Here is a 15,083-nt window from a genome sequence, read left to right as displayed (position 1 = left end):
GGATGAGGTGGAAAAAAAGAAAGAATTAAAACAAGAAAAATTGAGAATAAAATAAAAAAGAAAAAAAAAAAAGTGGAGAAGAGGGCAGAAGACGATGCCGTATTATAGGTTCGCCGAGCCTGTAATCATCGCGGGACCGCGAAACGCCCATCGACGCCCTCTCATTCTCTCGCCATTCTATTTTGCTCTCTTACTCATACCTTTCCTCGTCCACATCCTCAGGCTCTTTTCCTCCCTTGTCTATATACTCCTCTCTTTATTTTCTCATTTCTCCTCTCATTCCCTCACGACCGATGCGGTGATCTGAGACGGCTGTATTACCATGGTAATATTACCGAGAATGAGAATTTGAACGAGAATGTGACTAGCTGCTGGGGTCTCTCTCTCTGTTTTTTTCTCTTTTATCTCTTTCTCTCACTCTCGGGGATGGATAATATCGCCACGTTAGGGTCCCTCTTTACTGCCTGCCTCGTACCGTAATTACTCCGTGTTTCAATGGAATGGACTTACATTAGTCCCCTCAATGACAAGCGCCAGGTTCTCTCTTTTTTTTTCTCTCTTTCTCTCTCCAAATGACCGCACGTTCTCCTCTCACGAAATTCCAAACCGCGTCGCTCTTTTCTCTTTTATTATTAAATTGTCTTGGGTCTTTTCAAGGTTTCAAAAAAAAAAAAAAACTTTATTAAATGAAAACATTGTTTTATATTTTTTTTTTTATTTTATATTTTTAAATAAGAATATAATGTTCAAAACAATATTCACCGAAATCTTGTTTCAATCTTTAGTTTTTGAAAGCAGTAATTATTCGGTAGCTGGCATTTAAAATTTTTATATATGTATATAGAAATTTCTTCGAATTCTTGCATATCTTTCAGAAATATCTTTATAATATTCCGCGCGTGAAAATTCATTTTAACAAAAGATTATCATTTCTATGATCGAAGAAGAATGTTTATTTTCAGGATTATTACTTTTAGTGTACATACTGTGTTATTCTTTAAGGATATCTTTAATCTTTGAGTATAATAATATGATGCCACACTTATGTATATATAGGAAATAACTCGAAAAAGGACTTTTTTCAAAAATTTTTATTTCTTGACAACTATGACAGATAATTGTGCAGAAATTTTTTTTTCTATTTTCTAACAAATTGCGTTCTTGTTTGGATGAAATTTATATTTGATGATAGAGATCAAAATAAAAGCAACTAATATATCCATTCTGCTGTACAAAGTAAAAACCTGGAGAAAAATGGAAAAACGAATAAAGAAACTTTTACACTGTAAAAAAAGGAGTTGAATTTTAACTCCCTATGGGATGCTATAAAAGTCTCATCCTTTTGGAGTTGAAGCGAAGTGTTTACGAGTTAATTTTATGCCAAAGAAGTTAGTTTTAAGGAGTTAATTTATAATTATTAACTCCCTCTTTGAGTTGATTTTTAACTCGAAAAATTTAACTCCTAACTCCCGGTGTTGTTAATTCCCTATTTTTTTTACCGTGTTGTACTTCAAAATTAAAACCGGAACTGTCCGCAGTTTTTGCGCATTTCTGTCAAATTTTAATTCAGAAATAGTAAAATTTACTTCGAAAATAGTATAATTTACTCCGGAAATAGTAAAAATTATTCCGGGAACAGTAAATTTCACTATTTCTGGAGTAAAAATTGACAGAAACTGCGGACAATTCCGGTTTTACTTTTAAAGTAGTACACGGTAAAAAAATAAGGGAATTAGTTTTAAGGAGTTAATTTAATTATTAACTCCCTTCTTGAGTTGATTTTTAACTAGAGAAATTTAACTCCCGGTGCTGTTAACTCCCTAATTTTTTTACCGTGTACTACTTTAAAAGTAAAACCGGAATTGTCCGCAGTTTGTGCGCATTTCTGTCAATTTTTTCTTCCAGAAAAAAGTAAAATTTACTATTCCCGGAATAATTTTTACCATTTTAGGAGTAAATTTTACTATTTCTGGAGTAAAAATTGACAGAAATATGCAGAAACTGCGGACAGTTCCGGTTTCTCTCTAAATCTGAATAAGTGAAATTTCACTTAAAATGTGTCAAAAGTCTTCCACGTAGAAAAATAAGTGTATATGCACTTTTAAATAAGTGGTTTTCACTCAAAAATAAGTGAAGTTTCACTTATTTTTAAGTGCATATACACTTATTTTTCTACGTGGAAGACTTTTGACACATTTTAAGTGAAATTTCACTTATTCAGATTTAGAGAGTTTACTTTTAAAATATAGTACACGGTAAAAAAATTAAGGAGTTAACAGCACCGGGAGTTAAATTTCTCCAGTTAAAAATCAACTCAAAAAGGGAGTTAATAATTAAATTAACTCCTTAAAACGAACTCCCTAGGCATAAAATTAACTCCTAAATCATTAACTCCCTTCGCTTCAACTCCAAAAGTGTGGGACTTTTATAGCATCGCCCTTAGGGAGTTGAAATTCAATTCCTTTTTTTTACAGTGTACTAATTCTGGTTATAGCCAAACAAAAATTGTAGTTCTTTCAGTATAAAACTAAAAAAAAAAAATTACAAGCGACTCTTTATGTAAAAAGTAAAGTCAAGGAACTTTAAATTATTTTTCAAATTGTAAAGTAAATATAAATAATATAAATGTGTATTCAATACAAATGATCGTACAATCTCTCAAAATATGTAAAAAGAATTAAATTAACATAATAGAAGAATTGCAAAATAATGACTCATGAACACATGTTCAATTTTTATTTATTTTTTTTAATAAAAACAATATTACAAATACGCGGTTATAGAAATACCAAAAAAGAAATATTCTCACATAAATTTCGTTGATTGTAATATTAGGCGTGTTTAAAATCTCTCCTGAATGTAAAATTGCTACCCACAGCAATCTCTGCTTTCCTGCTTTATAATCATTATCATCTCTTCTAACCCGATCCTTCGCTTTCTTTTCTTACCTCTTTCTCGCGGATGATCTTTTTTTTCTCCCTTTTTCTCTCTCTCTCTCTCTCTCTCTCTCTCTCTCTGTTCTCACTCCCTGCTTCCCATCTCAGCAGCTTATTTTCTTTTCAGACTACTCTCCAGAGCACTTGTTCTTTTTCTTATTATTCACGCCCACGTTCAGTATCCCGAATTCCATTATGCCTTATTACCAGCCAAAGTTGCACGCTAGCAGAGAGAGAGAGAGAGAGAGAGGACGCGCGTGAATCGCAGTGTGTCTAGGTATTATAACGACGACCTGAAACGTTCTGTTTATTCGTCTCTCGACCGTGAGAAGCCTACTCTTTTTCGTTCTTTTCTAAAGAATCCCCCCCCCTTTTTTTTTGCCAAACACTCCCTTCGACATCACGTTCCTGCCACCGGTGATTGAACTTTCTGTCTGTCTCAATGTCTGTCTTTTTTTTTCATTTCTTTTACATTTCACTTTGCGTGCTTCTTTAATTTTTTTTTTTTACAAATTTTTTTCACGTAACAGTATAAGTAATTGTTGCGATTATCGATATACTTCTTTTTTGAAAAAAAAAGTTTAGATTTATTTTTAGAAATAAAAAATGATATCATGAGCAAAATTTTAAATCTTATTTTTATTTATGTTTCAGAGAAGTTCTATATCACCGGGTGATAAATACAGTAGGTCACGGACACCGCAAGAACATCATTCTCATCATACACAAAATCATCATGATCATTCTATGCATGCAATAAAGAAGATGAAAAAAGAAGAGAAGGACGCTGGTCACGTAAGTTTATTTTTTTTTCTCTCTTATTGAAAATTGCTATATTAACAATTTTTGCTTTGAACATTGAAGCGTGATATATAAACTGATTAGATATATATACAATATACTTTGTCGGTTGGGGAAAATTATTTTTTGCCACACTCTTTTTCAAATAAGTGACGTCTTGAGATTATTACTTGATTATATTTTCATACCAAGATCTCTAATCTGTCGTGCGGTGACTGAATTGTTGACTATACGGGCGACGTATTCCGGCTGCAATTACGATAATAATCCTTTGCAAACAGCGAAATTGCAGTATTCAACGCAACCGATATAGAATTACAGAATATAAGCATAGTAGTGGCGCGCACACCAAAGTCTTTCAATTTATTCTCACGGCCTCAATTTTTTTTTTTAATCTTATTAAAAATAATAGAAATCGAATTAATTAAAATATAATTTTTATTATATATATGTATAGAGTGATGGAGAAAAGAGCGATCAAGATTTAGTGGTTGATGATGCGAGTGAAGGACCAACGAGTCCAGCGGTAAATGGTACATCATCACCTCGTGAGAATGGCATTGACAAGGTGGGTGTTCCGCCTCTGGGCTCGAGTATTCAATCGAAGAAAGATGCACCGCCACATTCACCAAGAAGCGGAACCAGTAGTAATGCAAGTACGCCATCGGCAAAAAAAATGGAGGAACGAGGTGAGAAGCCAACGACACCAATTTCAAAACCAATGACTCCAACGTCAGCGAGCAGTGGTAGTTTGAAAGCATCAACAGTTTCAAGTAAAAATCATCAGGGACCACCGCCTCCAGGTGCAATTCCTGGTGTATATCCACACTATCCACCTGGACCACCGCCTCATCATCTTCCACCGAGTGGTCAACATCCACATATGGATATGCTTGGTTACAATGGCTATGGACCACCTAGAGGACCATCATTACCACAATCACTTTATGATCCACATGGAGCAATGAGAGTGCCACCTGTACCTTTGGGACCTGTGCCTGGTGGAAAACCGTAAGTTTTTATAATTGAAAATATAGTTATTTTATTCTCGTTATACTTTAGAAAGATATACTATTTTTTCTTTACTTAAACGATTTTTTTTTATCAAAAAGATCTGCTTGTAACTCAAGCAATTACACTGTAAAATATGCCTAGGCGATTTAGCTAGGCTCTTGGTCACGAGAGGAACTTAAAATCAGAGTCACATTAACTAGGATTTCTAGTTATTATGACAAGGAATTTGTTGAGATAACTAGAAATCCTAGTTAATGTGACTCTGATTTTTAGTGGGTTCCTCTCGTGACCAAATCGCCTAGGAATTTTTTTCAGTATCGTGAAGACCTTTATTTATTTCCTTAGCTTGGGTTCTTTTCTGTCTGTTGGGTTTACAAATTTATTTTTGAATTGCACACACCATTTTTTCTATTACTTTTGCGATCGATGGTGAGCTCGAACTTAGTTTTAGCGCGCACGTACCAAACTTCCGTCATCTTTATTGCAATTATCTTGCCTTCGTTTATGAGTCTAAATGTCCCTGATCAAATCGGTAAATTTTGTCTTATCCGGAAATTGTACCTTTCTTTTCTAAGTTATGGGATTTAAATGTTCTTTACTTCTGAACATGTGGCTTGCTGCACAAATTATCTTTTGTCGTAAAGAGATGTTCTTCCAAATGTACGTGATACTGCATTAGCTATATGTAACTTGTTTTCGTTTCCAAGCTTTGTGCTTTCTGCAATATCCTTTTAGAGGAGGCACCACTTCCTTTTTAAAACACAAATGAAGCTAAAAAAACCTTGTTTAATAATTTAAATGGCTCAAAATTAGGAATGGTGCCTCCCCTTACAATTTCCTTTTTTACCGAAAGAAACAAAATCCTTTTCTGCTGTAATTTGTGCAAGTACTGATTCCTGGATTTGATTTACTTTGTTTAATACCATTTTATTTTAACGCTTTCTATATAGTATTTAATTTTTGCAAAAGACAATGAAAACCCTTCTTGTCTTCCTTTTAGGCTTATATCGCCAAAGTATCGTACAAATCGGGTAAAGTTTATAGATGCTGAAAATTGGTTTCTAATCTCTTCATCCAGAGAGCATTTAATCTATATTTACTGTTTCCTGTACTTTGTTAACATGATCTTCCATATCACCGTTTTCACTTAAACGCATTCTGTATAAAGTTCTGTAAAGATAAACAATACTTGCTTCCGATGATTTTAAGAGATTTTCAGGCTTCCTGTGCACTTTTGGCGCTGATAATATATGATTATCATTAACGAGTAATCCTATATGGGACTTAGTCATCCTTCCTTTTTCATTTAGCATCCGGAATTTTTTCACTTTATCATATTTCTAAATTAATAAGCATTTACTTAATTCCACTAATTTCCACAATAGTTTCTACTAACTTAAGTAGAAAGTTGAATTAAACTGTACATGAAAATAATCCGAAAAAGGTATTTAAATACTCTCACTGAATCACAGTAGGATTAGAATTTATGACAGGTTCTTTAAAAATTTTTACAATCAAGCTATATAGCTTAAAATTATCTTTCTCTATACAATCGTTTGAAAAGGGTAATGACAAAATGGGGAATATGGCACTTTGCAGGTATTGGGAACAAAGTGATGATAGCCGGGTTTCGACAAATTTCACGGTATTATTAAATTTTAGCCGAGGGGATTTTGCTTTTAAAACTCTCACTCTCTCTCTCTCTCTAAATCTATATAAGTGAAATTGATGTAAATATTCTGCATTGATTTCAGAGCTTACAGTTTCCATGTGCCGAGTGAAGGGACGATGGTACCAGTCCCCTTCCCTCAGGATGCATTAAGCGCAGCCGGAATCCCCAGACACGCTCGTCAAATCAACACCCTCACTCATGGTGAAGTCGTCTGTGCAGTAACGATCTCAAACCCAACTAAATACGTCTACACTGGGGGCAAGGGTTGCGTCAAAGTTTGGGACATTGGTCAAAGTGGCTCTGGCAGTCCTAAGCCTGTTTCACAGTTGGATTGTTTACAACGAGATAACTACATTAGATCGGTGAAACTTCTACCCGATGGTAGAACTCTGATCGTTGGTGGTGAGGCAAGTCAGCTGAGCATATGGGATTTGGCGAGTCCCACACCAAGAATCAAGGCCGAATTAACATCATCAGCACCGGCATGTTACGCTTTGGCAATCTCACCAGACTCAAAGGTCTGCTTCAGTTGTTGTAGCGATGGTAATATTGCCGTTTGGGATCTTCAGAATCAGACTCTCGTCAGACAATTTCAAGGACATACGGATGGTGCATCGTGTATCGATATTTCCCCTGATGGTTCTAAATTATGGACTGGCGGTTTAGATAATACCGTTAGATCATGGGACTTGAGGGAGGGTAGACAGTTGCAGCAACATGACTTTACATCGCAAATATTTTCACTTGGTTATTGTCCAACTGGTGAATGGTTAGCTGTTGGTATGGAAAATTCAAACGTCGAGGTTCTTCATGCTACAAAACCTGACAAATATCAACTACACCTGCACGACTCATGCGTGTTGTCCTTACGCTTTGCCTCATGTGGCAAATGGTTTGTCTCCACCGGAAAAGACAACCTACTCAATGCTTGGCGCACTCCATATGGAGCCTCCATATTCCAGGTGAGTGAATTAAAAAACAATTGCAGATTATTTTCTTTTTTTTTTTTTTACTATTTAATTTTACGTTTATTCTATTTCTTATTATTTCCAAAGCTGTTTAAACAATATTTATCAAAAAATTTAACGGTTTTCTTAACTGAAGAACGTAATAACACACCCGTCTTTTTATGTTTGTTTTTATGAACAAAATCAATTAGTTTCGTATAATAATACCCCACTTTAGCTTATACGATAATACGATAAAAATACTTTTAATTGTATAATTTGTTTTTAAAACGTTTCTGACTCGAATCTTCGTGTGTGAAGTTTTTTCAACCGTATAGAACTATCTTCCTTAACGGCTAATTGAAGTAATGAATTATTTATTTAGAAGTATAAACGGGGTTGTAAATCCATAATATATATATATGAAGTTATAAAGACCCGAGTTTTTTCTTATAAAAACAAAATATTTTGCCAATTAATTTTAAACTGTTATTAAGGACAGTTGCGTGCAAAGTAGCAATAAACCTATATTCAAGATAAAACTGAAAATATCTAAATTATTGTTGTTTCTCTACAAACAATGGAATTTTTATTGATAGTTTGTTCAGTGAAGTTTGAAATAAAAAAAAAGTAAACCTTCAGAAACTAAATATTAAAACAAAAATTTATAGATTTGTAAAACATGCTCTTTAGCATTTTTAAATATAAATGTTTATTAATTTATTAAGACATCCAAAATTTTGACAATGTTTAGTTTGTATTTTATAGATGAACTGAACAACTTTACAATTTTACTGTAGGACTGTTTTTGTAAGACTGACGAAAAATTGTAAACCCAAAATGGTACTCAGGTAGTTCAAGTACCTGGTTTCCTTTTATAGATAATTTTTAAATATGATTTCTATTTCTAAAATCCACAATTATGGTTATAACTTCAATACATGGATACAAAATAAAATCTGAATTTTGATTTCTATGGACGGTATTTGTGAATAGGCTGCACAATGGTTCAGAATTAAAATTTAGGGTTCATAATTTACTATAGGCTACAATTTTTGACGTTTTTTTGTTAAAATTTCAGCGTTAAATTCTCCAGACCGTCATTGGGTCCGATTTTTGAATTTCATTCTGCAAAATTATTTATTTAAACTGTATAAAATGAAAAATGAGACTACAGTGATAATATTTATTGTCTGTTGGTGAAATTTAATAATTGGGTCCAATGACGGTCTGAGGAATTCAACGCTGAAATTTTTGAAAAAAAAAAAAAAATGTCAAAATGCATCAAAAACTGTAGTCTGCAGTGAATTATGAACCCTAAATTGTAATTCTAAACCACTGTGGGCCTGTACTGGGCTTTAAAGTTAGAGTGGGGGCAATGAGTGTGAGAGAGATGTCAGGGAAACTTCTCTCTTACACTCATTGCTCCCACTCTGACTTAAATCCAAGCGCTTGCTGAACTATACTGTTAGAAATCGGACTAAAACTTTACATTAAAAATCGAAATTCTATAGTTTCAATCTTGAAAAGTGAGAATGATTTTATTTCATTGGCTTAAAATTATTTTTATTTATGTTTTACGATTTAAATATGCATTAACGGATCCCAATTCAAAATTTAAGATTAAAAAGAACATTCATATTTTGAGGTTATGTTTGTTACTGTAACTTGATGCCAATAATTTAAACTTTTGTAATTTCTTATTGTGGTGATAGAATTTGCACCCAATTTTTAGAATTATTTTTTAAATTTTATTTTATATTGGCAAAAAAAAATTATTAATTTATAAACAAAAATGTGGTATATAAATATTTTTTTTAATTGGTATTTTTTTACAAATTGAATTATCGGATATTATCAAAGAAATATTGTTGGCTATAAATTATAAAATTTTTTTCAGTCAAAGGAATCGTCGTCAGTGTTGAGCTGTGATATTTCAGCAGACGATAAGTACATTGTTACCGGATCTGGAGATAAGAAAGCGACAGTGTATGAAGTCATGTATTAATAGAAATATTTTTTATTTTATTTTATTTGTGTATTTGAGAGCTAAAAAATTTTTTAATGTAAATATATATATATAGATATATATTATAAACAGATAAAGTTAATAATGTTATTTAATACAGCAAGCCTCTGGCTTATTATTCACTTGCGAAAATATTTGCTCTCTCTATATTTATATATATATATATATATGTTGCAGTGCAAATAAATTTTAAAGAAGACTGTCCCATTTTTAAACATATATGCATTTTTAGTTAATTTTTCATAAAACTTGAGAAAGTTTATAGCATTTATTTTATATATTTCTTTTTTCACTAGTGAATAATTTTCACGAGACTTCTGTATTTTTTTTATTTTTTTTTAGTTTTTACGAATTATACCGAAAAAATAATCTTTTAAAGATTTAAAGTAAAAATCATTTGCTTCAAAATGAGAGGATTCATTTTAAATGAAGAATATTTTTTATCGGTATAATTATTGATATTGCCTTGTTGTTGTTGTTCCGACACAAGAAAGGATTCGTGAGATTGTGGAATATTGAAAAAAAAAAAATAATAATAATGTGTTCAGTACTGCATAATATTTAACGTTTGTTGACGAAATAATCATTTCGTCCTGTTCACATTTGGCGAGAGATGTTTTTTCATATGTGATTATGTTATTTTTACATATATCTGTTCTAAACGATATTTTAAAAAAAGAAGATATTGCGATATGTTTAATAATTAAAAAAATTAAATTTTCTAAGGAAAATAATTTAATTTTTCTATATTTAATAATGATTATTAATTATTGGTTTTTTTTTTTAAATTGTTGCCACATTTTGTGTTGTCAACTCGTTTCTACGTGTAATTTTACTAATTTCAAATAATAATTAATATGTATTGTATTGTATGTATATTGTATACATAAGAATATTAGAAGCACATTTATAAGTTAATGTATTTTATATTGTGTACATTGTGTATATAGTTAAAAGTCGTTAGAAACTTATATTCATATTTTTCTATGTCTTATCGTACATACAGGAAGAGGGAGAGTTGAGTAGAAAAAAAAGACTGTAGGTATATTGTGAATGTGAGAGATAAACGAGAATATGTGTTTAAAAAAAAGAAATGAAAGAATCAGAATGAAAGAGAAAAAAAAAGAGAGAGAGTGAGAATATGAAAGTGAGTGAATGAATAAGAATAGAAAAATGCAGAACTTTGAAATAACGTTGTATCGTCATTCGCGCCACTCATCGTTTAGATTTAAGGCAACGCGAATCCAAACAATAAAGAAAAAAAAAATGAATGAAAAAAAAAGTGTGGAGAATCCTTTACCCTTTCAATTTTATATTCACTAAGGCAAGCGACCGTGACGTGGGATACGAAGGGTTAATAGGACGACCCTATATAGTAATCGGAGTGGAATTAAAAAGGTAGGTATGAAGAAATTTGATATGCCAGAGAATTAAGTAATCCGTTAGGGTCTCCTTGCAAAAACAAATTAATCACCAACATAGTTTGTGTAACTGATCGATTGTTGGAATTATATTAACACAAAACTTATTGTTTATATTAATTAAATAATTTAAATTAATAATTTTTAACTATGTATTTAAAATCCGTTAAGTAGTTAAAAATTATTAATTTAAATTTATAGATAAACAGTTTCTTTATTATTATAAAAGCTGATTGCCCATATAATTGTGGAATAAGTAAATATTGAAACAATAATATTATTTAACGTAAAATTTTGATTTAACATTATTTTTTCTAAAAAAAATTTATATACATCTTTCGATGATTGAAATTAATATTTATTGGGATAGAAGTATACCACTTTTGTCGAAGCTATAATAATAAATAAAATTTATAAATTAAACGTTATTTTATAGAAATATTAAACTTTAACTTTATTTAATTGGTTTTTTAGAGTTATGTTGAAACTAGATAGGTTATTTGGAAGTAAAACACGTATAAGATGAAAGATAAGAAATTGAAACAGATAAATTAAGACTTTATTGAACAATTATAATGTTAAGTTGACAAACATAGAATTGACTTTAATGTAGATTCTTTATTGAATTCTTTAAGTGAGCCGTACAAAGTTTAATGCTATCCGCAATACTATAATAGCACGACTGACAAAATCCTTCAACTCGGAATTGCACTCAGGTACCTCAAGTACCTGGTTTTCCCTTTCCACCTGAATTTTACTTAAAACCTTAAATATTTATAAATATCGTTGTATCTCCAACAAGTTAGATTATTGACTGCAGCAGGCTTTGGACTTGATTTTTTTTAATAATCTTTTTTCTACTATTTTTTGACAACTATAAAAAACAAAAAATGTTATAGAATGAAAATAAATATAATCATATTTTTGCCGTACCACTTTTGGCTATGGGCTTTTTTTTAATATTTGAGGTTATTTTCTTGAAATGAACGTTTTTACATAGATATATTTATCCTTCATTCATACATACAAAATAAAAAATTATCAAAATATTGCTTTTGATTTTAAATAATAATTATTTAGTTACAAGTGTTTATTAGAAATTCTTGAAAAATGTTTTGTTTTGCACCATTGACAGTTGCATGTGGTTTTTAATTAATCCATCTGAACTTTGGTCAAAAGCAAGTGAACACAGTGTTGTCAACTTTTATCAGAATTTTATAAATGTCCCTATTATTGGGATCTGACATGGGGGCGGGGCCTAAAGCAATATGGCGTAAATTGGGTAACACTTTTAGTGAATTTACATGGGAATAACATGGGATGCATGTTTAAAAATCGTTTTTAAAATCGTTTAAAAAATATTGCTTAATTTAATAAATGTATAAGTGAATTTTTTTAATACAAAATTACTATTTACATTCCTATTTACAAACATGAATAAAAATATAAAAGAAATCTTATTTTTATACAAATTATTTTCTCAAATCCAGCGATACATGTGCAAGAAAAGTATTGTATTTTCCTTTATATTTCATGTAATTATATGAAAATTTATAAATGTATGTATTTCATTTTTCATTGTAAAAGTCTGTTAACAAGAAGTGAAAAAAAAATTTATTTATCCGTTTTTACAGTGATAAATTAACTTTCAAAATGTTCACATGCACGGGTAATATGAAAGATTATATAACCTCCAAATTTTAAAATCTTAAACTTACATGGCAAAATGTAATCACTTCTTTTGAAAGGCAGAGAACATACTCTCATAGAAGGCTTTATACTGTTTTTTTTTAAAGCATTTTTCCAGGCCTTTAATTGATCGACTTTTTCAAAATTATCGAACGTATATTTCACATCCACTACTCGTTGTTTTGGTTTCGGTTTATGGAAAATTACGCTTAAATTTTTCGCTACAGTACTGCCACAGCCTCTCACAGAACACTTAATTCTGCAGGAAGATTTCTCACGCGGTAAAAATGTAGCTTCATTCATAATGATAAAATAATTAACAATGACAGCGGAACTACAATTGCAAGTGACACAAACAGTTATCCAAAACTAGTTACATTTTTCAACACCAGATGGCATGTGTACGAATGTCAGATCCCAATAATGTATAGTAACTTTAGGAAATTCAGTAATACCAATATTAATCTGAAAATGGACAACCAAAAACGATATACACTTGTAAACAGATATGCCTACACATTTTTGTTCTTTTCTAACGCATATGTTGCCATGACAACACGTGAGTTAAAAAAGGACAAAAAATGTGTGAGCATATCTATGGCCACGAGTGTACTTATTTATAATTATTTTAGTTTTCGTTAAAGACAATTTTTCACCTTTCAATCACCAATCAGGTTGCTGCATGCGATATGACGTCATTTCGAACAATGAGGATGTGCGTTCTTGGCGGATATATTTATCTTGGATGTAATAACAATTTCGTAAGTATTATTTGTAAATTTTTATAAATTTTTTTTAACCATTTGTAAATAAAATAATTAATATTAATAATTTCACTTTTTAAATATTGCATATAATTTGAAACTTTTTATCGAGGTAAAACTATCACTAAACATAACCTAAAATTTCTTTACTCTCTTTTCTCGTGGAGCGTTACATATAATAAGAAAACATAAATTATTTTATTTATATTATTACCTATTTATTAATTTTGTATAATTATTTGAAATTTTCAAAATTATTATTGATTATACAGAAAAAAATAAAATTACTTTATTTTTGACGATCAATGCAATCAGCTGGCAATATTTTCGTAAACATTGTAATACGTGTTTCAATAAAAAAACGAAATTTTTTAATATTAAATCTATATATGAATATAAATCATTTTTTTGTATAATCTATAAAAAATGAGAAGTCCTAGAATGATTATGTGGTTTTGAATAAAAAAAAAAAAAAGATTTTAATAAGAAGCAAATAATTTTTTGTATATTTTTAAAATCTTCTGTCGAGTATGTATTCCCTACTGAGATACATAATAAAAAGAAAAGAATATATAAATTTTCTATTTCTATGATTATCTGTAAATAACCTTCAAGTATAAACAAAGGACAGTGGCATTGAAACTGTTATGATTTTATTGGGATCAATCATATTAAACCTAACCATAGATATAAATATACCTTGAAGCATCAGTTGCAATTTGGGAATTGACCTGTTCACACTCAATAATAAATAATTGTCGCGCGTCTTAATTCAACATAAGAAGTATTCACGTTTTTATTTTGATAAAGTGCCGCGTTTATAAATAATTTTTTATTTAAAAAAAATTTTCTTTTATAATTATAGCTTACGGGAGTGTTTGTATTTTTTTAAAAATCACGATCGTTTTTTTTCATATTAATATTTAGTATCTTATAGTTTTCGGGAGTGTTCGAATTTTCTTAAAATCCAACATCGGTTTATTATTATTTTGTTTAAACATAATTTTAAAATTAAATAATTTTTTTTAAGTTTCGATCGTTTTATTTTTGAGAGTGATTTCGAAAATGTGAGAGAAAGTGAAATCAAAAAAAATGAGAAAATTAATCATCGGTGGAGACGAGAGCTCTTTGGAGGAGGACGCGGATACACGTGGATGCAGAAAATTGGTAAGTCTTTTTATTTTTCTTTAATAAATATTCAAATATCTCATAATTTACATATAGTGAAAATAATACGATGAATAATTTCTTAAACCGCATGGTCAATGGACCACGTGTTTTGCGTTTACAAAATTTATTAGTTGTCGTTTTTTTAATTCGCCTTGTATATATGAATTCGAAATTTCGTAGATATAGGTATTTATATTATATATATTTATCAAGATAGAATAATATATTTTGATTTTTTTCTATTTATTTCGAAAAATGTATATATATTAATCTTCTAAAATTGTTTGGATTAATTTTTACTTTTTGTTTGCGTTAAAAAACATTTTTCAATTTTGAGGTTATGTTAGGGCCTCCATCCTCTTCAGATTTAGTTAAAGAATTATCTTACACTTCAAATTATCTCGTTTAATAACAAACTTTAAATATTACATTAAAATAATAATTAATAAATAAATTCTCAATATATTCTTCACTTTAACTCACTAACTACCGACTGTAGGTTCCCCTTCGTTCCTGGCAAATGCTAGAAAGCAACTGAAAACTTGAAGGTCTGCCTTGGGAAAATTTTTGAAAAAATACTAAACATTTAAAAACATTTTCTTCGTCTTTTTGCATCTTCAAAATTCACACATTTTCTATC

General features: G+C 30.3%; 1 protein-coding gene across 2 annotated transcripts in view; it reads left to right on the top strand.

Annotated features, from left to right (window-relative positions):
- LOC127290290 (protein groucho-like) overlaps positions 1 to 10,547 on the top strand; it is a 51,340-nt gene extending 40,793 nt beyond the window's left edge. For both annotated transcript variants that reach the window (XM_051318776.1, XM_051318777.1), the window contains 4 exons: positions 3,591 to 3,731; positions 4,195 to 4,748; positions 6,506 to 7,385; positions 9,271 to 10,547. In XM_051318776.1, coding sequence (XP_051174733.1) covers positions 3,591 to 3,731; positions 4,195 to 4,748; positions 6,506 to 7,385; positions 9,271 to 9,378 — 1,683 coding nt within the window. In that variant the 3' untranslated portion in view covers positions 9,379 to 10,547. The remainder of the gene's footprint in view (positions 1 to 3,590; positions 3,732 to 4,194; positions 4,749 to 6,505; positions 7,386 to 9,270) is intronic.
- Positions 10,548 to 15,083: the final 4,536 nt, after the last annotated feature.

This window comes from Leptopilina boulardi, unplaced genomic scaffold (assembly GCF_019393585.1).
Source record: "Leptopilina boulardi isolate dan_hultmark-lab unplaced genomic scaffold, ZJU_Lbou_2.1 LbouV2_59, whole genome shotgun sequence".
NCBI classification, from domain to species: Eukaryota; Metazoa; Arthropoda; class Insecta; order Hymenoptera; family Figitidae; genus Leptopilina; species Leptopilina boulardi.
Note: the sequence above shows the minus strand (reverse complement) of the source record. Positions and strands in the feature narration are given on the sequence as shown.